Genomic DNA, 25,719 nt, shown 5'->3' with positions numbered 1-25,719 from the left:
AGATGGCTCAGTGGTTAAGCATTTGCTGTTCTTCTTCAGTTCAGCTCCCAGCTCCCACACGGCACAGCTCCTAACCTTCCAGAACTCTGGCTCCTAGGAATCTGATGCCTCTGTTGGCACTGGGCATGCATGCAGTGCAGTCAAAACACTCACATACTAAAATTAAATTAAAAAATTTTAAGTTAATGGGCGGGCATTGGTGGCACTCGCCTTTAATCCCAGCTCTCAGGAGGCAGAGGCAGGCGGATCTCTGTGAGTTCGAGGCCAGCCTGGTCCACAGAGTAAGTCCCAGGACAGGCTCCAAAGCTACCCAGAAAAACCCTGTCTCAAAAAAACCCAAACCCAAAACAAAACAAACAAAAACAAAACAACAACAAACCAAAACAAACAAAAACCCCACAATGGACTGGACAAATGACTCAGCAGTTTAGAGCACTGACTGCTCTTCCAGAGGACCCAGGTTCAATTCCCAGCACCCACATGGCAGCTTACAACTGTCTGGAACTCCAGTTCCAGGGGATCTGGCATAAAGACATACATGCAGGCAAAACACTAGTGCACATTAAAACAAACAAACAAACAAACAAACAAAAACCTAGCCTGGCATGATGGCACATGAGTTCCAGGACTGCCAGGACACAGAGAAAGCCTGTCTCAACAAAACAAAACAAACTCCCAGCATAGTTGGCCAGTCTGATAGTACATACCTTTAATTCCCAGCATTCAGGTATTGGCACAGGCATGTGGGAGCTCTATATGTTTGGGCTAGCTTGGTCTACATAGCAAGTTTCAGTCAGGGTAACATAGTGAGACCTACTCTAAAACACAGAAAAAAAAACCCTAAAAACAACAAGAAACCCCCAGCCTGATGATACACACCTGTGATTCCAGCACTTCGAAGAGTAAAGCAAGAGGACCATGAGTTCCAGGACAGCCTGGGAATACATATATTCCAATTGGATTCACACACACAGAGCTGGTATGGTGTCAAACCCTGTAATCTCAGCATTTAAGGAGTTTAAGGACAGCCTCTTCAGGAATTTGAGGCCTTAATGAGTCCTATGTGAGAGTTTCTCAGAAAACAAACAACACACCCAGGTGTATGAGCTGAGTTCAGTCCTCTTGAAATCCACATGGTAAAAGGAAAGAGCTGAAGTCTCTAACCTCCATTCCTGCACCGTGGCATGCCTGCGCCTACCATGCAGGCACTCATAAATAAAAGTTGGAAACAACAAGCAACAAAAGTGAAACAAGCAGCCCCGCCCCCTCACTGCTGGCTCCCTCAGCTGCTAAAGCTCTTCCTCATCTGCATAACTGCCTAACCTGAAGCTCTTAGTTTAAGTTTCTGCCACCACCTTCATCAAGAGTCCTGCCCTGACTATCCGGCTCAAACTCCCAAGCTGTTCCAGCTGAGTCTGACCACGCTCGATTTCCTACAGTGTTGTAGTGATGTTATTGCTCTCATAGCGTATTAAGCCGCTTTCTCGCTTCTGTTTCCTCCTGATAAATGAACTCTGCTAGGTCAAAGCTTTTATCTCTGCTAACAGCACAAGCTATGTTCTCAATAAATATTTGTGAATTAACCGAAAATTTTAAAACATCTTGGCCTGGAGGTGTGGTGGTGTAGTTGGACATTTAGGAGACCTTGTTTAATGCCTCAATATATTTTCTACTTTGCCCTTTTATTTTGAAGTATAGCAAACATGTATACATAGTAGAAGAAAATATTTCAGAATGTTAATGGTCATTTCCAGTGGTATTTTTTCCTTCTTTGTGTTTTCCTGTGGGTTTATTTCCTGAAATCCTATGTTAAAACGGGCTGTTTTTTGGAAAGCATGCTGGTGCACACCTATGGTCTAGCACTCAGAACACTGAGGCAGTGGCATCGCAAGTTCCATACCAACGTAAGGTACATACAGAGACAAACTAAAGGGAGAGTGTTTGAAATAGCTCAGTGAGTAACTAAGTGCCTGCTGCCACGCCACGCCAGATGACCTGAATTCGAGCTCCGGAGCCCATATGATAGAAAGCCAGAACCGACTGTCTCAGATTATCTTCTCAGCTACAACACACACGCACACACACACTCACACACACACACCACACACACACTCACAGACACTCACAGACACACTCACACACACACACACCACTCAACGAATAACAAAGAAAATTGCAAACCTCCACATTTAAACCAGTATTATTTTACCATGAGAAAACTGCTTTCTAAACCTTTTGTGAGCCTCTAGTACCACGCAGTCAATGTCACACACTGCGAATCATTCTTGCTGTGAATTTCATGAATCCGTTTTCCTGTATGAGATTCATCAGAAACTGGAGTAGTATAGATGCAATATATATTGCAAGGACAAACATATATAAATATTGCTTTTATTTTGTGGTAAATAACTGCTGAAAGGAATAAATATCCACGCCTCGCCCATCCACCGCCAACATCCCCAGGGAACACACCCACCTAGCAACCAGGAGCAGAAGAGCAGCGCTGCGCCTTTAATTCCACGGCTGGGGTGGGGGCAGCCCGGAGAGGTTCCGCTCCCCCATTCCTTCCGCACCTCCAGTGGCAGCTGTCACCTGTAAACCGAGCGCCGCTCAGGGGCATGGAGCCCAGCACCCATTGGACAGGACCTCTCGGCAGCAACCTACCCCCCAGGTTGGGGGCCCGGCCAGGCGCAGGCGGAGGGCAGGAGCCCCAAGCGCCCTTCGCCCGGAGACGTCCCGGTGCGGCGGGGAGGGCGTGACTGCAGTCCAGCTTCGGGGATCAGAGCCTCAGGTGAGCCTGGCGAGGCGGCTGCGGGGGACCCCGGAGCCGCAGGAACCGAGCATGGCGCTGGCAGCGGCAGCCGCGGCCGCCGCAGCAGCCGCAGGGGTGAGCCAGGCGGCGGTGCTGGGCTTCCTTTTGGAGCGCGGCGGGCAGGTGCGCAACTCCGAGCTGCTGAGCCGCTTCAAGCCGCTGCTGGACGCTGGGGACCCGCGCGGCCGCGCAGCCCGCAGGGACCGCTTCAAGAAGTTTGTCAACAACGTGGCGGTGGTGAAGGAGCTGGACGGGGTCAAATTCGTGGTGCTGAGAAAGAAGCCGCGGCCGCCGGAGGGACCAGAACCCCCGCACCCCTCCAACCCTGGGGCACCAGCTAAGCAGGCCGAGTGCACTGCCGTCCCAGCCGAGGACAACTGCGTCCCCGAAGCTCCCCTCTCCCCACAGCCGTGCGAGGAACCGCAGGAGGACTTGTCCGCACCATCGGAGCTACAGCATGCCTCAGAGACCCCACCCTCAGGGGTCACCCAGGTTGGGGCTCCATCAGGCTCAGCTCCACAGCCCAGGGAACCCGAGGATCAGGAGCTACCCTGGCCCTCGGAGGGAGCTTCCGAGGTAGCCGCACCAACCAGTGTGCCATCGGGGACAGCCTCACCGAGCACAGAGTCGCCAGCCCCAGCGCCTGCACCTCCCTCGGCGCAAGTGCCACCGCAGAAGCCCTGCATGCTACCGGTGCGCTGCGTGGTCCCCGGCCCCGCGGCGCTGCGGATCCGCGCGGAGGAGCAAGGCCTGCGCCGGCAGCGGTCGGAGGAGCCGAGCCCGCGGGCCTCCCCGATGCTACTGCGGCGGCTCTCGGTAGAGGAGTCGGGGCTGGGCCTCCACCTGGGACCCGGCCGCTCCCCTCATCTCAGGCGCCTGTCGCGCGCGGGCCCGCGCCTGCTGAGCCCGGACACGGAGGAGGTGCCTGCAGCGCCGCCGCCGCCTCCCGCGGTGCCCCTGGAGCCCACGGAGCACGAGTGGCTGGTGCGCACGGCCAGCGGCCACTGGAGCCACCATCTGCACGGGCTGCTCTTGCGGGACCGCGGCCTGGCTGCCAAGCGTGACTTCATGTCGGGTTTCACCGCACTACACTGGGCAGCGAAGAGCGGCGACCGGGAGATGGCTCTACAGCTAGTGGAGGTCGCCCGGCGTGGGGGCGCGCCCGTGGACGTGAACGCGCGCTCGCACGGAGGCTACACGCCGCTGCACCTGGCGGCCCTGCACGGCCACGAGGACGCAGCCGTGCTGTTAGTGGTGCGTCTGGGCGCCCAAGTGAACGTCCGCGACCACAGTGGCCGTCGTGCCTACCAGTACCTGAGGCCTGGCTCCTCCTACGCGCTGAGGCGTTTACTTGGTGATCCCGGCCTGCGAGCTACCACGGAGCTTGATGCAACCAGTGGTGGCAGTGGGAGTCTTGTGTCGCAGCACCCCGTGCAGGTGGCTGCCACCATCCTCGGTTCCACCACTAGCGCGTTTCTGGGCGTCCTGGCTGACGACTTGATGCTCCAGGACCTGGCCCGTGGCTTGAAGAAGTCAAGCTCCTTCAGCAAGTTCTTGGGTGCCTCGCCCATGGCTCCCCGCAAAAAGACCAAGATCCGTGGTGGTCTGCCGTCCTTCACTGAAATCTCTCGTCGACACACCCCGGGGCCTTTAGCTGGTTTAGTGCCCAGTCTGCCCCCTCCAACCTGAATGGCCTTGAATCTACCAATACCTTGGTTGACCTACCAGGGCCTGTGCCGTACCATCTAAGCCTGCCCAAGACAGGCCCAACACCGGCTGCCTGTCTAGCTTGCAACTTCACTCATTGCAGCCTGTTGTACCCAGACGGGCCTCTACTGTCTGTCTGAACTTTGATGTGCCTAGAGATTGGGTTCTTGTTCCCTGGGAGAGGTCCCTTTGAAGAAACCAAGCAGTCAGGCCTGAACTTGGTGGGAGACTTGAAGTTTAGGGTCAAAGGTTAAGGGGCAGCAGCTGGTCTGGTCCCCTGGAGGTGTACAGAGGCCTCTGCATGCACAGATTCCCAAATTAGAATCAGAGCCAGGCTCCCTAGAAGCCTAGAAGTTCAAAGATGGAGAGTTTAAGATGTGTAGTGGCTTTGTATTTTGCTGCTTTTATTCTGTTTTTAAATTAAAATAAGGTATGGAAACTTTGATAATACCTTCTTGAAAATCCATTTTTCCCACTTTTAGGCAAAATATGAAGACATTTTCCATCTTTTGCTGACTATTTTGGAAATCTATCTTTAGGAAATTAATCCTAGCGAACAGCACGCAGTAAGTTTATCTACCTCATCGTAGGCAGCACAGATTCTGGGGTCTTGAACATAAAATGACTATCATGACCCTAATGAATGTACTGTGAATGTCAAATACTGAAAACCAAGTGTATGATTGGGCGTGGTAGCTCTCACCTTCATCCTACCACTCGGGAGGCAGAGGCAGCCAGATCTCTGTGAGTTCTAGACCAGCCTGGTCTACAGACTGAGTTCCAGGACAACCAGGGCTACACAGAGAAACCCTGTCTCAAAAAAACAAACACCCCCCAAAAAAAACCAAAATAAGCAAAAAATAAAAAAAACCTGAAAGAGTTGCATCTTGAGGGTAAACATGCTTTAACAAAGAGAGAAAAGAGACATTTTGGTAAATAATTTTAAATTACTCTGAGGTGAAAATGTGTTTCCCACTAACTGGTGGCTACTTTGATTTGGCATGAAATTTTAATCTTTTTTTAAATTGTGATTTAATTGTGAATTTTGAACCTGTGGTTTTCAGTGCAGTGGATGACTATTCAAAAAATTATTACACCAGAAAAAAATCTGGTTAATAGTAATTGAAATGATTGTTACTCTTTTATATGAAAGTTCTGAACAAATAAGTGTATGATGTCCATTTTTTTAAAAAACATTTGAAATACTAAATGCAGAACCTTAGTCCAGTGATCTAGAATGAGCAGTGTAATTTCTGGACCTTTGTCCCTTAAATGGGGCAGGCTTGTGGGCATGCCCAAGATTTCCTGTTGGGCATAGTAGAATCCTAACAGTACCTTGTTCCCCCTTTTTTTTTTTAAAAAAAATGTGAAATCTATTTGCTCAGTCGACTTTGTATCCTATCGTGATATTGCTCTGTTTTTTAAAATTATATTTGCATGTTATCAGTCATACTGAATGGTTCTTGTGGCACAGGGGAGGGTGGCTTCCCCTTCACCAATCTATGCCAGTGAGAACTTTGAAATCATTAAAGACAGTCCAGCAGTCATCACTAGAACGACTTTAAGCAATGAAATAAACAGTTCCTGTTTTTATTTCTGCTTATGTGAGGTGCACTTCTCTTAGCTACAGTTGTTTTTCCTTATTTAAAGAAATGTTATTATTGGGCCTGGAGAAATGGCTCAGCGGTTAAAAGCTTATAATGCTCTAGCAATGGACCTCAGTTTGGTTCCCAGCACTCACAGAAGGCATCTCCAGCCTGCTGTAACTCTGGACTCCATACTTCTACACAGACACACGCCCATACACACAAATAAAGATAAACCTTTAAAATGTTATTGTCTGATTGTGTGTGAGAAGGAGGGACTGTGAACCCTCATGTGCCACAGAGTGCATGCAGAGGTCAGAAGACAGCTTTCAGGGACTGTGAGATCCAGGAGCAGATGTAGGTTGTCAGGCTTGTGGGGCAAGCGCTTTACCTGCTAGACCACGGTGCACCACACACACCTCCCCCACCCTCCACCCCATCCCACCCCTGCTACCCGGGGCTAGAGACTGAATCCAGGGTGTCTCCCTTACTAGGCAAACATTACCCATTAGCCACATCCTGCTGCTGTTTTGTCTGTGGAATGCCTTCCCTTTCCCTTAGCTTTCCCCTGCCACTATTAAACATTCTTCATCCAAAGAGCTCAGATTTCTCTGCAAAGGACTCAATCACACAGGCATTAGAGCCACGAACCATGGATAAATGCAGGCTCTGGGCTGATCCTTTGTCCTTTCCTCGCCTGGAACGCTAGTTGGCATGAATTATTTTTAAATGCAAATTAAATCTTCTGCCTCTGCAGAAAAATTGTTGAGGAGGCAATGATCACAGCAATTTGCATAGCTGAAGCTCCAGGAGACAGAATGAGATGTTAGAGATTTTCTGTGGTGAAGGAAAAGCCTGACTGGGATGGGTTGACAAAGGTCCCAGGCATAGATGTGATGTGTCTTGAGAGACAAGATACCAGCTAACAGAGCAGAAAAGAGAAGCAGCAATTACTGAGAATTTGCCTCCCAGGAGAGCTATTTCAGCTGCCATAAAAACCTTCATATTTCTGCAAACCTTTAAGTGAAATAAATCATTTGCTAAGAGTTAAGAATTAATAAACCCATAGCCTGGGTATTAGGAACCATTGCTGTTTCCTTGCAGACCAAGACTATTCTGGAACTGCGAGGGAAGTCAGTGAGGATGACAGCATGTGGGAAGTTTCCAAGAACCATATATTTAATTTTTAAAATAAAATTGTAAGGGGGGGTGGGAGAGAGCACTGTGTTGGTAAAGTGCTTGCTTTGTAAATAGATGAGCCTGAATTAGATACTAAGAACCAACATTAAAAAAAAATCCAGGTGGCTAGGCGTAGTGGTGCACGCCTTTAATCCCAGCACTTGGGAGGCAGAGGCAGGTGGATGTCTATTAGTTCAGGCCAGCCTGGTCTACAGAGTGAGTTCCAGAACAGTCAAGGCAACATAGAGGAACCCTATTGCAAAAACCAAAACAAAGGCTTGGTGTTGGAGCTGGAGAGGTGGCTCAGGGGTCAAGGGCACTGACTGCTCTTTCAGAGGACCCAGCTTTGGTTCCCAGCATCTACATGATGGCTCACAACCTCTGAACTTCTCAGTTCAGGAGATCAGACATCTTTTCTAAATACCATTGGCACCAGGCCCTCAAGTCCATACAGGCAAAACAGTCGTGCACAAAATAAATAAATCGGAATAACTTTTAAGCTAATTTTATTTATTTGTTTATTTTGTATAGTGTTCAACTTGCATGTATGCCTGCAGGCCAGATGAGGGAGCCAGATCTCATAACATGATTGTGAGCTACCATGTGGATGCTAGGAATTGAACCCAGGACCTCTGGGAGAGCATCCAGTGCCCTTAACCTCTGAGCCATCTCTCCAGACCCAATCTGAATAAATTTTTTTTTTTGGTTTTTCGAGACAGGGTTTCTCTGTGGCTTTGGAGGCTGTCCTGGAACTAGCTCTTGTAGACCAGGCTGGCCTCGAACTCACAGAGATCCACCTGCCTCTGCCTCCCAAGTGCTGGGATTAAAGGCATGCGCCACCAACGCCCGGCTCAATCTGAATAAATTTTAAAGGCCAGGTATGGTGCCATGTATTTGTAACCTCAGTGCTGGGGAAACAGAGACAGGTGGTTCCCTGGAACTCACTGTCAGCCAGCCTAACCTCTGGTGAGTTCCAGGCTACTGAGCAACCCTGTCTCACAAAACAAAACAAAGCAAATTTCCACAGGGAAAAAGGCAAAACAAATGAAAAACCCAAAGTGCACAACATCTAAGGAAAAGCACCTGTTGTCTTTTGCAACTATACACGCGGCCAAACGTGCATGTACAGACACACATTTGTATCCACATGCAAATAGCACCTGCATACAATGAAGTATACCCAGACACTATTGAATAAATAAATTAATGTAATAGAAAAATGAACTGTTAAGGCAATTTAGGTGGTAAAGGTTGTCAGGGGAGGAGAATGAGCCCTTTTAATGGAAGACAAGTTAATTGTTATAGATGTGTATGAGTCACTGCCACAGCAAACTCACTAATGTGTTTTACATTGCCTTTGATGGGGGTGGGGCTTATTCTTGAGCAAGCTTCCCTTGCCTGATGAAGGTTCAGGACATGGGTATTGAATGCATCTGTAAGCTGTGTCTGTTAAGTAAGTCCCAGGCACAGTTTCAATAAGTCACAGTTATTAAGCAAGCTTTGTGCATGGTATAGACTCTTAATCTCTAGATGTTTTCCTCATCCCATTTGTGCATGTGTTTGTGCACATGTATGTACATGCATGTTTGCATGTGTTTGGGCACATACATGGGTGGAGGCCTGAGGTTGACAGCTGAAATAATTTTCAATCATTCTCTCACCTTATGCAGTGAGTCAGGGTCTCTCAATCAACCTAGAATTCATGAATGTGGCTAGTCTCACCCTAGCCAGCTTGCCCTTGGCACCCTCTGTCTCTGCCTTCTGTGGCTAGAATTACATGTGGGCCACCATGCCCACCTGGCATTTATATGGGTTCTGGAGATCTGAACTACGGTCTTCGTGTTTGCTCAGCAAGCTCTTAAGTACTGAGCCATGTCCCCAGCCCATCAGTGTCTAGGCTGCAAAGGTTAGAAGATCTTGTCCAGGCTCATTTCCAGTAAGTGGCGGAGTGGCATCTTGGCCTCATCAGGAATGTACCTTTTGACTGTGATGGTTAGTGCTAGCAACTTGAAAGAACCTAGAATCAACTGAGAGACAGGCCTCTGGGTGTGCCTGTGTGGGATTACCTTGATTATATTAATTGACTTTAATTGTGGGTGGAACCACTCCCTGGTCAGGGAATCCTGGACCGTGTGAAATGGGAAAAGGGAGCTGGGCAGCAACATGCGTGCATTCATCTCTCTCCTGATTGTGGACACAGAGTGACCAGCTGCTCCAGCCTCCTGTGGCCTTGAATTCTCTGCCAAGATGGACTGTACCCTGGAACTGCCAGTCTGATTGAATCCTCACTCCCTTACATTGCTTTTGTCAGAACATTTTATCATACGAACAGAACCTCAAACAGTGACTCTGGGCCATTCTCCACACTCCATCTCCTTACTTTCTGGGACATAAGACTGGCAGGACCCATCCTACAGGCTGTGAGGAGGGGGAGCAACACAGGGCAATAATTTAGAACTCTTGGAGATCCTCGGTGCAGCCAACGTAGAGCCAGAGGCACCAAGTGCTTCCACGGGTGTGTGGCCGCACCCCAGACCCTACTGCACTGACATTTGGGTTTGCTTTACATGATCACCATTCTTTTACCATTCGTGCTTGCAAACCAATATACTTCACTCTACCAGGAAAAATCATCTCCCACTGAAGGGAAATTATCCCAAGTTCTTTGTGATAGATAGCACTTTAATTAAAATAGAATCAACAGGGCTGGAGAGATGGCTCAGCAGCTGAGAGCACTGGCTGCTTTTTCAGAGGACCTGGGTTCTATTCCCAGCACTCAAGTGGTTGTTCACAACCATCTGTGACTCGTGTTCCAGGGGATCTGACACCCTTTTTGGGACTCTGCAGGCATCAGGCACAGACACACATGCAGGCAAAACACCTGTACACAAAAAAATAGGTTTTGTTTTGTCATTTTTGAGATGGGGGTCTCACTGTCAGGTCCAGATTCTGGCAATTAGACAAATCCAGCATTCCTCAGAAAGTACCAAAGGAGCCTATCCCCTTGTCACTGGCAAAAGGGACCCATGGCCATCTGTGGTGCCTTCTAGAATAACAATATGCTTGCTGGCCTCCAGGCTCCTGCAGTATCACAGCACCTGTTACACATTTCAAAGTGCTGCTGACAACCTGGCTTTTCTCACCCACCCCCTCCAGCTCACTGGGCTTCCCCACCTTCTCATTGTTCTCATAACCCTACCTCAGCTATGTATGCACTCTCTTGGCCTCCTTTGCTGGCACTCTCTTCGCCTCTCCCTCTCCCCTTCCTCTCCTCTCATGGCAGGTCCAGTCTGCTGGCCATGCCCAGTCTACCGCTTTCTCTCTCTGCTCTGCACTCTCCCAGATGTCTCTGGTTGTACTCTCCCTCATATCTGCAATAGAAACTTCCCACTTAACCATACCTTGGAGAGGTCATGTGGTCAGTTTAGGCACTCACCACTACCAAAAAATATTTTTTTTTAAATCTAAGCCAGACATGATGGTGTCTGTCTTCAACCCCGGCACTGAGAAGGCAGAGGCAGGAGTATCCTTGTTGAGTCACAGACAAGCCTGGTCTACATTGCAGATACGAGGGCCACATAGTGAGACAATAGAATCAACAGAAGGTGGGTCTGGTGGCACATACCTGTAACCCAGAGAGGTGAAGGCAGAAGATCAGGACTCAATGTCCTAACATATGGAGTTCAAGGCCAGCCTGGGCTACATGGAGGGCATGCATATGGCATGCACATGTGTGGAGGTCAGAAGGAATCATTCCTTCTGCTGTGCTGGTCCCAGAGATGCAACTTGGCTGTCAGGGTTGATATCTGGTGCTTTTATCCACTTAGCTATTTTTCTTCCTTTTGAGGGATGGTTTGAGACAGGGTTTTTCTGTGTCACCCTGGCTGTCCTTGAACTTGCCTTGTAGACCAGGCTGGTTTCAAACTCACAAATACCTGCCTGCTTCTGCCTCCCAAGTGAACACTGTCTTTCTTAACTCACATTCCTCAACTGTCCTTACTTTACCCACTTAAACTGCTACCAACTGAGCTGAAAGCACCTGCCAATCTTTATAAAGATGCTCCCAGGGGCTAGAGAGGTGGCTGAGTGGTTAAGAGCACTGGTTGTTCTTGCAGAGGACCTGGGCTCTGTTTCCAGCATCCACATGGTAGTTCACAACTTCAGATCCGGGGCATCTGATTCCTTCTCTCCTCCAAGGCACCACCAAGCATGCATGCAGTGCATAGACATACATAGACATCAATCTATAAAAGGACTTATTTTCTGGGAGAAAATTGTGTGATCTTCTGAAACGGTTTCATAAATAGATTCACTATTCCTCTCCAGATGGCTTTTTGTCTTCAGGACCTGGCCTCACCATGGAGAACTGCCACACCTCTGGACTTGAACCTCCAAGAGAAAGCAGAAAGGAGCCAGGGAGGAGAGGATGTAGAAAGGGAGAAGGGAGGAAGATAAAGAAGATAGCAAGGCATAGCAGAGGAAGGGAGAGGGTGAGTTGGGAAGCGGAGAGAAAGAAGATGTCTTAATCCATCACTCTCCCACAGAGGAAATTCTCTTGGTGGGAAATGTCGAGTGATTTAAATACCAAAGGTAGCGGGCACATGGCCGGGCTGTGAAAGTAGTGGTAAGGGTCTTGAGAGGATTTCTTCACGGTAAGTGTCCTCTCCTTGTCAGCCCCCACCATCCACCTCTCCTGCCCTAACCTTCCCCAGGAGCCTCTGCCATCTGAATGGCCAGCGCCCCCAACAGCCTCAGTGAGGACCCCCAGAGTTTCCGCTAGTCGCTGGCCTAGGTACGTTTTGTACGGAGCAGAATGTTCTCGACAGCTTGGGGCGCCGAGCAACACAGCTTCCCCATTCCATTTCCAATTTACAGTATGAAAGTAAAAAGTACAGCAATTAAATTCTTAGGAGGAGGAGGAGCAGCGGGGGCGAGATGAGCCGGAGGCTGCGGTGATGCCTGTTGCCCAGCAACAACAGCTCAAGCCAAACATCTAGCAAAGCCCAGGGCGCCGCCTCCAGTAGCCGAAGGCGTGTGTGACACCGAGTCACAACTCAAGCTGCGGAGGCGGCAGACAGATACATTCTAGGATACTTGCTCTGGGTCCACATCTCCGGCTTCCCTCCCTCTCATTCAGTCAACAATTTTCCAGCATAGGCCTGGTGGCAGTGAAAAGCAAGCCAGCCTTTTCCTTCTTAACTAGCTAAAATTTCTTTCCGACAGAAGCAAAAGGTCCCAGTTCCAGCTTTCAAGCCCAATAGGGACATTGCCCAGGCTTCATGTGGTAGCTCACCAGGCTGAGGGTGGCTACAGTGTGGGTGGAAGCTTCCATGGCAAGGGAACAGTGCCCTCTGCTGGCGGTGCACCCACAGTGTCGATGCATCAGGTTTCAGGTATCCCCAAAATTTTAGGTCTGGGATGTCAATACAGATGTTGTGAACTCCTGAGTATCCTCAGAAGAAATCATTGATTGGATGGGAGAAAAACTGAGGCAAAAAGGAGACAAGACCAGGTTAGCCCAAGGAAGAGCTCTGGAAGTGTGTCTCTATTTGGGGGAGCTCTTGCTAACTGACAGAGTTGAGTACCCCTTTGAAAAATCCAACACGGAGCCAAGTTTCTTTTAGCCAGAAGATGGCAGTCGTCATTATCCCCACCCTTAAGCTCGAAGTGTTTTGAAACACACAATTTTTCACTGGCTTAGTGGACGATGTTAGATGTATTTCTAATAATATCATAACGGAAGCATGCAGTGGGCATCGTGTAGAGCAATGGGCAGAAGTTAGCAGCTTCCATGCAGAAGGCTCCTCCTAGACAGCTGCTCCACAATGGCCTTGGAGCCCAGGACCGCCCCACAGGGTTCAAAGAAACAAAAGCTAAACATAATGTTAGAACCCGCAATGGCCTCAGCTGGATCCCCATATGGTTTTTTACAAAATGACACAATGCGAACATTGTTCTGTGCTCAATAGCTCGACTGTTGCAACTAATGCGTTTAGTATGAATACAATCATTTAAAAATCTCAACCATTGCACTGAGTGACAATACCCATCAGATAACAAGCCCAGAAGCAGAGATCTCTCACTTTGGGGTCAATGGCATTAAACACACACACACACACACACACACACACACACACACACACACACACACACACACACACACACACAGCTTTTAATGTGTCCAACTTCCAAAAATACTGTGAGCCTTTTCGAGAAAACATTCTTATCCCTGGTGTTCGTGGCTTCAATACTGAAGCTGGTCTCATGTTAATGTGCAAAACTGGTAGTGTTCTGTTCTCAGGGATCCTGCCCAAATGGAGAGGGATTTTTCCTGCTTTGGACCACCATGGGCCACCCCAAGGTCAGCCTTTCTTGAATACAGTACAAGCCCTCACTGCCTTTCTGGGCCTCTGGGCCTCACAACCGCTACTCCTGAGTATCCCATTCTTCATCTTGGCCTCCCATCCTCTGCTCCCTTCTGACCTGTCTGACCCAGAGCTGGTCTCAGACCAACAGCTGGATAAAGCTGTGTTTTGAGTTGTGTTCAGTGCTCTCACTATGTTGCTAGACTGGTCTGTAACCCATGGTTCTTAATAAAAACCTCCCACCTCTGCATGGCAGGTGCTGTAATGAGAGAATCTAAACTCAGTGGGCTTTCTTATTATTTTTTGGAGGGGAGGTGTAGTGGTGATGGTTGGGTAGAACCATGTGTATGAATGTGGGCATATGAATGCCACAGCACTAGTGTTGGGTCAAAGGACATCTTCTGGGAGCTGACTCTCTCCTTCCATGGAATCTGGAGTTTGCACCCATGTTATCAGGCTTACACAGCAAGCCCTTTAGCAGCTGAGTCGTCTCACTTGCCCAAGACCTAAGCTTTTGTGGTGGTGATCGGGTGACCAGGACAGGTAGCAATTGCTAGTGGTTAGTGGAGCGCCCCTCAGCCTCTCCTGTTTTCAAACCCGATTCTCTCCGTCTCCAGACATTGCTGAGGCAAACTGATATTCTGCTAAGTCCCTCTTCAACTCTGGTCAGCCAGGACCGCTGCTGGAGTTTGTCAATGAGACCCCTCCTCCTCTCCCCCCCAACCCAGACAGGCAACAGGCACTGCAGGTGGAGTTTTTGTCACAGGAGGAATTTTTGTCTGACTGCTGGCCCCAAAATAAACACGTAGAGACTTCATATTAATTATAAATGCTAAGTCAATAGTGCAGGCTTGTTATTAGCTAACTCTTACATTTTATTATTTTGTTCGTATGGTTTGGTTTATGTTGAGACAGGGTTTCTCTGTGTAATAGCCTTGGCTGTTCTGGAACTTACTTTGTCGAACAGGCTGACCTTGAACTCACAGAGATCCGCCTGCCTCTCAGTGACATATTCACACAGTGTGAAGGATTGTTCCACACATGATTCTCTCAGAAAATTTATTAGAAAATAAAACACAACAGTGTTTTGCACCTTGAGCGGCAGTGTTCCATCTCGACTCCTCTGCCTCCCACCAACTCCAGCAGAGGGCCTCGCCACCACAAGAGCAGTGTGCAGGGTCTGTAGCCACGCGTCCTGCTTTATTTTCGTTGGTGCTGTACCCGGGATTGAACGTAGGGTCTCACACACGTCAAGCAAGCCCTCTCCAACTCAGCTCTATCTGCAGTTTCCTCTTTAAGGTATCTTAAAATTTTTCTTTCTTTCTTTCTTTGGGGGTGCTTTGCCTGCATGAGTGTCTGTGCACCGCCTGTGTGAAAGCCAGAGGCCATCAGAGCCCCTCCCTGTGACTGGATGGTATGAGCCATACAACAGGACACTACTGTTCAACCCCAGATCCTCTGGGAGAACAGCAAGTGGCTTTAACTGTGGGGCCATCATCTCTCCAGGCAGAGTCTCCTAAGTTGCCCAGCCTGGCCTTGAACTCAAAATCTTCCTGCCTCAGCCTCCCATGTAGCTGGAATCACAGTTATGCCACCAGGCTGGGTTTGAACACTGCAGTTTTTGTTTTGTTTTGTTGTGGTTTTTGCTGTTGTTTTGGGGGTTTGTTATTTTTGTGCTTTGTTGTTGTTTTGTTTTTGGTTTTTCTAGACAGGGTTTCTTTATGTAACAGTCCTGGTTGTCCTGGAACTCACTCTGTAGACCAGGCTGGTCTCAAACTCACAGAGATCTGCCTGCCTCTGCCTCCCAGTATTGAGATTAAAGGCATGCACCACCACCTGGTTGAATATTGCAGTTTTTAAGACCCATAAATTAATTCCCAAGTAATTGAAAGCTTGAGTAAGGTCACAGAACACTGTAGAAAGATGTGTCCTGGGGAGACCTGGTCTGAGGCCTCCTTTTCCCTCAAGGGAAAACTCTATATATATAAAAAAGCATGACCCCAGTTGAGGGTGAGGCTGGGACAATACTTCTCACCTTCTCTACCTGTAACTAGATAGCGGTAGCAGGGAAAAGTGGTTTGTCCAGAGGACGGATTCCTGGGGCCCAGGACAGTCTGGGAGAAAGGGAATGATGGCTGAGGTCGCTCCAGATGGTATCCAGCTGGTCCTTAAGGAACCGGATTCGGTCGTCCAGGCTGCGCTGTTGGGACAGGATCCTGGCCTTGGCGGCCAGCAGCACACAATAGGAGCGCAGATGCTCTGTGGGCAGCTCCCGCTCCAACACCTGATGCAGGGCTTGCTCCCGCCGAGCCACGTGCTCCTTCAGCTCCTTGGCATCCTCCTGCTGTCGCTGCAGAAGCCGGAGTCGCTGTAGCAGCGAGGCCTGGAGGCACCGGGAGAGGGTTCAGTGAGCACCGATATTGCGGGGATGGTCCTGACTGAAGACCGCAGGCCCCTCCAAACCCAGCTCTTCCCCCAAACCTCAACCTCTTTTACCCTCTCATCGGGGTCGCTATCCGATCCTGCCTTGGCCAAGGCGAGGTTCACACGGACCAGGCGGCTACCCAGCAGCAGCAGAAGACCAAGCACGCGCTCTAAATCAGTCATGAACCGACGGAACCGCTCCAGCTCCCGGGGTGTACAGGCTTGGCTCACTGCAGCCTCTAGAGCTCCAAGACATCGGGTCCAGTCTGCAGACTTCGCCCGCAGTCGCTCCTGCTCAGCGTGAAGATCCTGGAGCATCTTTTGCAGGAGGCGGGCTAGCTCCACCTGCAGGGAGGGCCTAGGTATTCAAGAACTGGGCCGAGCTCAGGAGTTCTCCTCCTAGACATTAAGCTTTCCCCATCTCCCCTACCCCCACGCCGCCCCACTTTTCCCCACCACCCCCGACTCACTTTCTTGGCCTGAGTGTTGTTTGGTTTTGGGAGTCCCTGGCCTTTTGACTGGTGAGGCACAGCGTGCGGGGTAGTGTTTTCCGATCTTGTTGCCTCCGAAGTCGGTAGTTCCTGGGTAAAGTGACTTCTGCAGGACCTGAGGACAAAGCCAGAGTTCTCTGAGTTTTTCTGCTCTAGACTACAGACTCAGACTCAGGCAGGAGTCCCTAAGTGACTGTCGCTCACCCTGCATCCGAAGCTCCTGCTGCCTCCTCTCCAGAGGCCTCTTCTCCAGCAGCCTCCTCTCCAGCGGTCTCACAGGCTGGCCTCATGGCAACCCAGACCTCTGTGGCAGGAAAAAGCCCATCTAGCAGACCAAGAGGTAGTTCTGGACCAGGTTGGGCAGCAAAAGTGTCGCTCAAAGAAGGATCCAGTCTGGCCAGCTGCCGAACCAGCTCCTCAAAATGCCGACTAGGCCAGGTTGGCTTAGGAGCAGGCTGGCCCCAGGTCAGGGAAGTGTGATGAGGGGGCCCTGGACTCTCAGAGCCTAAAGGTCGCAGCCCATCGACTGAGGGAGGCTTGAGGGGGTTATCTTCTGTAACTGTAGAGGGATCCATGGTCAGTGGTCCAGCAGTGTGAACAGTTGGAATGTCATCATTTGTAGTCTCAGGAGGGCTACAGCTTGTGGGTCTTGAGAAACCCACAGAACCGTTCACCCTTTCTTCCCAGTTGTCATCAACTCCTGTGGTCCCTGGGCTCTTGCGGAAGGGGCTCTCTGCTGAGACAGTAATCTGGCCAGCTTTTTTGCTTAAGTCATTTTCATTCCGTTGGTCACAGGCATGGATATCCCTAGAAGAGCTACTGAATCAGAAAAGGCTCAGACAATAACTGGTTTCCCAAGGACTGCCTGCCCCCATCCCCACCACCTGGGCATTACAAGAGAGAGTTCCTGGCCCTGCTGCATTTTCTAGATGTTTCTGTGTGGTGAGAGTGTCTCTCTGAGCTTGGACACAATGGGGATTCACCTGGTTGGGAGCCCCTGGGGGCCGTGGGAATCCTGAGGTGGTGGTGTCTCTGCTTCTTCCAGGAACACATCATCATCGGGGAGGGAGGGGTGTGGAGTAGACGCTCTGACGGTCTCAGGGACCCCCTGACCACAGCCAGCTGGGCTGCCCTGGAAGACCTCTGCAGGACATGCCATGGCAGCCTCCTTCTGAGTCACAAACCTAGAGGCAGGAACCCTATAGTGACCAGAAAAAGAGTGTCTTCCCACTGCACTATAGCAATAGCAGAGCATGCAACTTGCAAGACAGAAGTCTCCAACTGAGGTAGGCAGACTGTCTCCTCGTGGTGTGACTGGATTTGGAGCCACCTAGGAGACACACCTGTGACTGACTGTGAGGGGGTTTCCAGAGAGGTGTCACTAAGGAGGGAAGACCCACCCTGAATGTGGGCAGTGCCATCCCATGGACTGGGGTCTAGACTGAACAACAAGTAGGAAGGAGAAAGAGAACTGAGCACCAGCAGGAATATGCTCCCCAAGAAACCTCATGCTCCCTGAATCCACGCCTTCTCGGCCATGATGGGCTCAACTGTCTTCAATCCCGAACCAAAATAAGTGTTTCTTCTCTAAGTCCCCTCTGTTAGGAATTTGGTCACGGCAATAGCAAAAGTAATGAATACAGGACCCGTGATTCCTTTTTAAGCCAGAGCTGTGAATGTTGACTCCAGACAGCGTTGTTCCTGAAGAGTCCCATGCCTCTCACCTGGGAAGCTTCATCTGAAGTAATGGTCTGGGGGTTTCCGTCCTTTGAGGCACAGCCTAGGAAGGGGAAGAGTAGACTGAAATACAGCAGTCTCCCAGATGCCGCCCTCCCCACCAGCCTTTATCTCGCATACCTGAATAGGGGTGGCCACCATCCTTTCTGAACCCGTGCGGGGACCCATGATTGAAACGCTCTGACTCCGACCCGCAGGTCTACAGCCATTGCCAAGATTCACAGACGGGGAGTCCAGCTCCACTGAGCTTAGGGACTGAGTCTCCTGCAGCCCTTTGGACTTCGCGTGCGCCCCACGCTGCAACTCCTGGGTGGAACAAGCCTCTCTCAAGCCCTCGCCCGTGTGCCCGCCGCTCCAGCCCACGCGATGCAGCTTGCCTGGCTCGGAGAAACAACACATGCGCTGCTGGCTGGCCAGACGCCCCCGGGCAGCAGCACCCAGCGCTGGGACCGCGGTGCCCGCCGCCTCCGCTTCTCCTCCCTCATGGCAGCTGGAGGCAGAGCGCGCATGCAGCATGGGCGGTCGCGTGGGGAGCCGGGGTCTCAGACGGCCGGGCAGACTCATGCGGAATTCCTTTCGCTGGAAGGACGTCTCCCGTAGAACTCGCCGCTGCGCACCCTGCAGCCGCTGGCGGTAGGCGTCCCGTGAAGCTGGGGGACTGGGTGGCTCAGCGGTGAGAGCCGCAGCCTCAGCCTCGGCGGCCAGCGCATACAGTAGAGGGGTGTCTTGTCTGCTCAGTGACCTCGGGCTTCCTTGGGCCTCTGGGGGCCGCGGGTCACTGTGCCCAGCGACTACCGGCTCTGGCTGCTGGGTAGTTGGAAGGGTAGTGTCCTTCGGGGTAGGGGATCGGCTTCCCAAAGCCACGCGCACATAGTCCCAGTCTAGGTAAGGGAGGATCTCGGTGCCAGGGGACGGTGTGTCCATCTCCGGACCACCAGACGCTGTGGAGAAAGAACTGTAGGCGGAGTCGGAGCGCGTGGTGGACAGCCGTCGCATGTCCAGGCTTCCAGTGGCCGAGGCTGGGGAGGTGCGCTCACTCCCAGTACCCAGGGCCTCCATGGCTGTGCAGTTGGAGACTGGGGCTGGCAGGCCTGGTGGAAAGCTAAAATAAACAAACAAACAAGTGTAAAACTAAAAATAGGACAGCCTGCTGGCTCTCTTAAACCATAGAGAACCGGGGGCTTATATATCCACTCCCTGATCAGACTGTCCCTAGCTATCACATCTTCCTACCCTTCAGTGTGGTAGAGAAACTTCGGAGGTTGAGACGGCATGGGCAATAGGACTCATTGTAGAGCGCAAGTGTGGAGTTTGGGATTGTCAGTTCTGACGCAACTGGCCCATTCCCTTGCCTTGGGTCCTGGGCCTTCCCGAGCTGCACCTCTCCCCTGGCACCCCCAGCAGTGCTGAGAACAGGAGCATGCTCAAACCCCAGTCCCACCCAGGCCACTTCCTGGCTTCTCCGTGTGATCTTTCCCTCACAAACAACGATCAAGAATGTTCTGAGATCACAGAGAAGCCCAGAGAAGGGGAACAATAGGCAAGGCAGGAGCCAGGGCAGCTTCGCAATCTCTGTCCACCCCCAGTATGGGTCCTTTATGGTCCAGAGGTGTCATATAAATACTCATCTTAATCCTCATCTCCCTCTGTGCTTTTTACAGATGAAAACCCCTCGGTCCTAAGTGGCAGAGGCCTGGCTGGAATCTAGGCATGCCTCCAAGATCACTGCAGCCAAAATCAATTCCCTAGAGGCAAACCCTGCCCAAAGGCCTTGCCACGGCACCCCCTTCCCCGACAAAGCCCAAACTCCAAATGGCAAATAAGTCACCTTTAAGTATCATAAATTCCAAAATAAGTCACTGGGTGGGTTTGCAATCTTGTCTTCTGTGTAGGAACCATGAGCTGACACCCACCTCCCTTATGCTTTGCCAAGAGGACTCAACTTGGAGGTCTTGGGTTCTTAGGGATCTCCAGTGTCACTCATCGCCTTCTCTGTAATTGTTTGCTTTTTCCCCCTCTCATCCCTACCCCTGAGCTTCCTGAGGACAGATCCTGCCCTTATTTATCACCCAGTGGCTGGCACCAGTCCTGGCATGCAGTCAATGTTAAATAAACAGTTGCTGAATGGGAAGGGAAGGGACAGAGGTGTGGGGAGTTGTTGGAGGGGTGGCAGAAAAGGAGGAGGCGCCATGTTTTGTGTCTCCTTTCTCTCCTCCTTATTAGCCTTTTCTGGGGGAAGGCAACAGGATGGGCAAGGAGGCCCTGGCCACCATGGACATAACCAGGTTACTCATGCATTATCAGGAAGAAACAGAGCCTGCAGGCAAGCAGGACTGGCTGGAAATTGATCCCTCCCCAGTGCCAGGAGGCAGAGCAAGGGGAAGGCCTGTGTGCTTGTGTTGGGTCTGCCTGAGAGCAGCTTTGAGGCTCGGAGATCTGTGGGGATGTTTGTCTTTCTTAATCTGTTTGGGGGTGGGGTATAGAGATTGGGAGGTACACACTTGGCATGAGGTCCAAAAGAGGGCTCGTTCTAGCTTCCCAGACACTAGGCATCCAGGGTCATCCTACACCCACCTCTCTGTCCTATATATTATCCAGGCGCATAAAGCCTTCCTATAACGGAGAGGGAAGTGAACCTTCACTAGACCTAGGGCCAGACATCTTGATGTGGCCATGCTGGGTGCCTATTCATGCCCAGCAAGACAAGCCCACGGGGTTGAGAACTGCTGCCTAAAAGGATAGACAGACACCAGTTTTCTCTCTTTCTAACCTTTCTTTTCTTTAAAACTTTTTCTTGCTTTCTTTTTTTTTTTTTTTTTGAGCTGGGCAGTGGTGATACACTCCTTTAATACCAACATTCAGGACAGCCAAGGCTACACAGAGAAAACCCTATCTAGAAAAACAAAACAACAAAAAGAAGTTGTGTGTGTGCGTGCACATGTGTGTATGCCTGTGTGTGTGTGTGTACGTGTGTATGCACATGTGTGTATATGTGGAAGTCAAAGGTTGATGTCTTCCTCAATATCTTTCCCCATCCTTTTTTTTTTTTTTTTTTTTTTTTTGGAGACAGGGTCTCCAATTATACAGCCCTGACTGTCCCGGAATTCTCTAAGTAAACTAGTATGCTCTTGAACTCATGGAGATCCACAAGTCTCTGCCTTCCAAGTGCCAAGATTAAAGATGTGTGCTACCAAGCCTGATCATTTCTAGAGACAGGCTCTTTTACTAAACCTCATGTGGTTAGGCTGACTGGCCAATGAGTCCCAGGAATTCTCCCAGTTCTACTCCACCCTCCACACTTAGCAACAGTGCCTTGCTCTTTACTTGGGTGTTGGGTATTCAAAGTCAGGTCCACATGCTTGTCCAGCAGGCACTTTACTAACCAAGCCACACCCCCACTCCCTACTTCCTTAATCTTTCTAACCTCAGCTCAACTCATGGACTGGCATATGCCACCCATGTCTGTCTATGTTGGCTTGCCAAAATGCAGAGGTGATGAACTACAAAGGTATTTCCTCAAAGTAGGCTTTGTGGTTGTAGAAATGACTTGGTGGGTAACGTGGCTGTCAAGCCTGACAACTTGAGTTTATCCTGGGAACACACGTGGGAGAAAGAACTGACTCCATGTGCTCACTGTTATTGTGGCATGCATATTCTCTCTCTCTCTCTCTCTCTCTCTCTCTGTCTGTCTCTCTCTCTCTCTGTCTCTCTCTCCCTCCTTCCCTCCCTCCCTCCCTTTCCTACACACAAACACAACTAAATAAGAAAATGTTTTTTAAAAAGAAGCTATGAAATAGGGTGGTGATGATGCACATCTTTAATCCCAGTACTTGAAGGCAGAGGTAGGTAAACCTCTGAGTTTGAAGCCAGCTTGGTTTACAGAGTGAGTTCCAGGACAGCCAGAGATACACAGAGAAACCCTGTCTCGAAACACCAACCAAAAAAAAAAAACCCAAAAAACAAGCAACAACAACAAAACAAAAAAACAAAGGATTTTCTAAGCCTGGTGGTGGTGGCACATGCCTTTAATCCCAGCACTCAGGAGGCAGAGGCAGGCAGATCTTTGTGAGTTCTACAAGAGCTAGTTCCAGGACAGCCTCCAAAGCCACAAAGAAACCCTATCAAGAAAAACAAAACAAAAACAAAAAACAAAACAAAAAAGGAAAAGGAAAATAAAAAAGAAAAGAAAAGGATTTTCTAATCACCAGATAAAAATGCCTTAAGATGAGCCAGGTAGTGGTGGTGCACGCCTTTAACTCCAACACTTGGGAGGCAGAGGCAGATGGATCTCTGTGAGTCCAAGGCCATCCTGGTCTACTGAGTGGGTTCCAAGACAGCCAGGACTGTTTCACAAAAACAAAACAAAACACTGTCTCGAAAAACCTCTGTTTTTGCAGAGGACCCAGATTTAGTTTGCCATGGCAGCTAGTAATCATCTGTAACTAGAATTTCAGGGGATCCCATGTCCTCTTCTGGTCTCCCTGGACACCAGACATGCATATGGTACATGCACATACATATAGGCAAAACACTCATAAAAATAAAAACATAAAAATGAATCTTTTTTTTTTTTTTTGGTTTTTCGAGACAGGGTTTCTCTGTGGCTTTGGAGGCTGTCCTGGAACTCACTTTGTAGACCAGGCTGGCCTCGAACTCACAGAGATCCACCTGCCTCTGCCTCCCAAGTGCTGGGATTAAAGGCATGGGCCACCAACGCCCGGCCATAAAGGCTGGACCGACAGCCTCCAAAACAATACAGAGAAACCCTGTCTCGTAAAACCAAAAAAAAAAGAATCTTAAAAATAAAACAAACAAAAACAGCTTAAGGGATGGAAAGGTAACTAACTCATAGGGTAAAACTGTTCACTGAGTTTGAGCACCAAGACTCATATGAAAAGTCAGATTCAGGGGCTGGAGCGATGGTTCAGCAATTAAGAGCACTGACTGCTCTTACAAGGACCTGGGTTCCGTTCCCAGAACCCACATGGTGGCTCACAGTGAACTGGAGCTCCAGTTACAGATGGTCAAACCCCCTCCGAAGGCTATTGCATGTACCTGGGCACATATGCATAACATGAAATGCTTTCTAAAAGTCAGATGCTGTGGTGCGTATCGGTAATTTCAGCATCCCAGGCATGAGACAGGAAGTAGGAATAGGAGAATCAGCTGGAAGCTTGCAGGCCAGCTACCTCAAATACACTATGTAGCAGCAGAGGCCTTGCCTCACTAAGGCAGAAAGTGACGACAGACTATTGATTCCCATAACCACACTGTGACACATATGCCTGTACTAACACACACACACACACACACACACACACACACACACACACACACTAAATACAGTAATTGATGAAAACACCAATGAACAATGAACCATTAAATGTGTACATATATGTGTTTTCTTATTGCCCCTAACTTGTCTTAAGGATGCTGGTCCTAGAAGGTTTCTATCCATACAGGACTCCCATATTGTACCCTTTGTGCTATCCAGGGCCTTGGAGCCTGAGCGCAAACAATAAGGAATGTCCATGATTGTCCCCAGAGCAGGGGTTGCCGTGTAGTTTGCTAGAAAAGTAGTCTAGGGTCCTGGGGATGGAGGAAGGTCCTTGTCACCAGAATAAAGAGCGAGTGAGATGTGCTTTGGGTTCAGAGCTCAGGCTCTTGAGGGTGGAAACACCAGACCTCAAGGACGACCCTCCACAGACTGGACAAGACTGCCCCTGGAGACTGCACAAGTGTGCAGCACTCATTCATTCTGGGGGACCTGGGCTTTCCTGTGGCCACGGCAAGTCTAGCAGTGGTTGGGATATGGGTCTGGTGCTCTCGAGGGAAGGCGGACCCAGGCAAGCAATCAGACCCAGGACTTCAGTCAAGGCTTGTGGGAAAATTCGATGAAGACAGGTTTCAGTGGGTTAAAACCACACCAAAGCAAAACATGCTAGTCCAGGGTAGGTGACAGGAGAGGTGCAGGACCAAAAAAACCTCACCGCTCATCTGGAATCAAACTGTCCTTTCAAGGGCCACCTCCCATCTGACTTCCTGTGTGGACCTGTGAGGGCCACTCCTTGCCTGTGGCCTCCTGTAGTGCTGTGGAGGGCTGTAACTGCACTCGGATGAATCTCCCAGAGTCAGAGCCCCGGGGTTCAAGACTAGATCTTAAGTCCTAGCACCCCAGGCTAGGCCTGATGGGTGAGCTTTCTGTCAAACTTCTTGGTTCTCTGTCCTCCTATTCTCCAAGGCATTAGATGACATTGCACCCCTGTGCAACAACTGGTCTGTGACATAGCTGCTGGTCTCTAAAGCCCTGGGGAAGCCCCTACTGAGATCCTACTCCCGGGAGGTGTACAAAAATCACAGGATGCCTGTGACACTTGGGTACAGACAGTCACTGCCAGGGACAGAGAACATACCCAGATTCAAATTCTAGGCAAATGGGCTCAAAAGGGGGTCGGAGTCGAGCTCTCGGGACCACACTATGGCGGCAGAGTCACATGGAGAGGTGAGAGTGGGCGCCTGAGACACTAGGAGAGCAGATGGCTTCGTCCCAGCGTATTTCTGGGTCTTCCCTGTGGGGCTCATGGACCGAGAAAATCGAGGATTGAGAGGGACCAGGATTCTCCAGCAACCGAACTTAAGAACCAGGCGGATGCCACTATGTGCGTCCCCGCAACAGCGAGCCCAGATGGACGGCTCTGTCCCCGGCCAGGCCCGGACAAGAGTAAAGAAAGGTGCACAGGGGTTCTATTCCGCTGGAGCAGCCAGACTGGACTCCAGGTCGGAAGGTACAGACGGAACAACTGTCTGACTGCTTCGCGGCCACCACTGTCGCCGCCCCGACCCTCCCGTCCTGGTCCTCTTCCTGTGGACTATGCTCAGCTCTTACCCAGCGTCCTCTTACCTGTGGCTCCAGCCCGAGACGCGCTCCAGACCGGCCGCGCGGTGACATCCGAGCCCCGGGCTCCAGCTCCCGACGCCACCTCCAGGCTCCGGTCGCCGCAAGGGAGGCACCACCTCCGACCAAGGCGGGGCGGGAGCCTCGAGTGGCGGCGGGGCTCCGGGAGCCGCGCCCCTTCCTAGTGCGATTCTGCGCGTGGTCCCACTCCGGGGGACCCCCCGGGCCTCTTACCAAGGCAGAGAACCAGAGCTGGAGGGCGATTTCACTGGCTCCTAACCCTGCTGGATCTGTAGGCAAGTCTTCAGCACCCACAGTCTCTACCAGGAACACCAAAAGCTCACCTCCCTCTTAACTTTTTACTTAAAAAAATTACGTTAATTTATTTACTTATTAGGAGTGTGGGTGTGTGTGCGTGCGTGTGTGCATGTGTGTGTCTGTGTGTATGTGTGTAGGCTCCCATGTGGAGGTCAGAGACCAACTTCAGTTCTTTCCTTCCACCCTGTGGAGTCCTGGGATCCAA

At 50.4% G+C, this 25,719-nt stretch overlaps 2 protein-coding genes across 5 annotated transcripts; one reads left to right on the top strand and one right to left on the bottom strand.

Moving 5' to 3' along the window:
- Positions 1 to 645: 645 nt before the first annotated feature.
- On the top strand, positions 646 to 6,355 carry Sowaha (sosondowah ankyrin repeat domain family member A). The gene has a single exon (XM_021225897.2). It carries the CDS (start codon positions 2,843 to 2,845, stop codon positions 4,499 to 4,501), a length of 1,659 nt encoding a protein of 552 aa, XP_021081556.2. The 5' UTR covers positions 646 to 2,842; the 3' UTR covers positions 4,502 to 6,355.
- Positions 6,356 to 15,364: 9,009 nt separating this feature from the next.
- Shroom1 (shroom family member 1) lies at positions 15,365 to 25,324 on the bottom strand. Of its 4 annotated transcripts, none has more exons than XM_013111790.3 (8): positions 25,203 to 25,324; positions 18,422 to 19,403; positions 18,289 to 18,344; positions 17,548 to 17,763; positions 16,769 to 17,380; positions 16,544 to 16,679; positions 16,131 to 16,418; positions 15,365 to 16,032 (listed from the first exon to the last, which is right to left on the bottom strand). In XM_013111790.3, exons 2-8 carry the CDS (start codon positions 19,358 to 19,360, stop codon positions 15,700 to 15,702), a joined length of 2,580 nt encoding a protein of 859 aa, XP_012967244.1. In that variant the 5' UTR covers positions 19,361 to 19,403; positions 25,203 to 25,324; the 3' UTR covers positions 15,365 to 15,699. The 4 variants fall into 4 exon arrangements, with proteins under 4 accessions (XP_012967244.1, XP_012967246.1, XP_012967248.1 ...); XM_013111792.3 differs by having other exon boundaries at positions 16,137 to 16,418; XM_013111794.3 differs by having other exon boundaries at positions 16,146 to 16,418.
- Between the last annotated feature and the right edge of the window lie 395 nt (positions 25,325 to 25,719).

This window comes from Mesocricetus auratus, unplaced genomic scaffold (genome assembly GCF_017639785.1).
Source record: "Mesocricetus auratus isolate SY011 unplaced genomic scaffold, BCM_Maur_2.0 Super-Scaffold_100007, whole genome shotgun sequence".
NCBI lineage: Eukaryota > Metazoa > Chordata > Mammalia > Rodentia > Cricetidae > Mesocricetus > Mesocricetus auratus.
The sequence above is the reverse complement of the archived record's forward strand: the minus strand, read 5'-3'. Positions and strand labels throughout refer to the sequence as shown.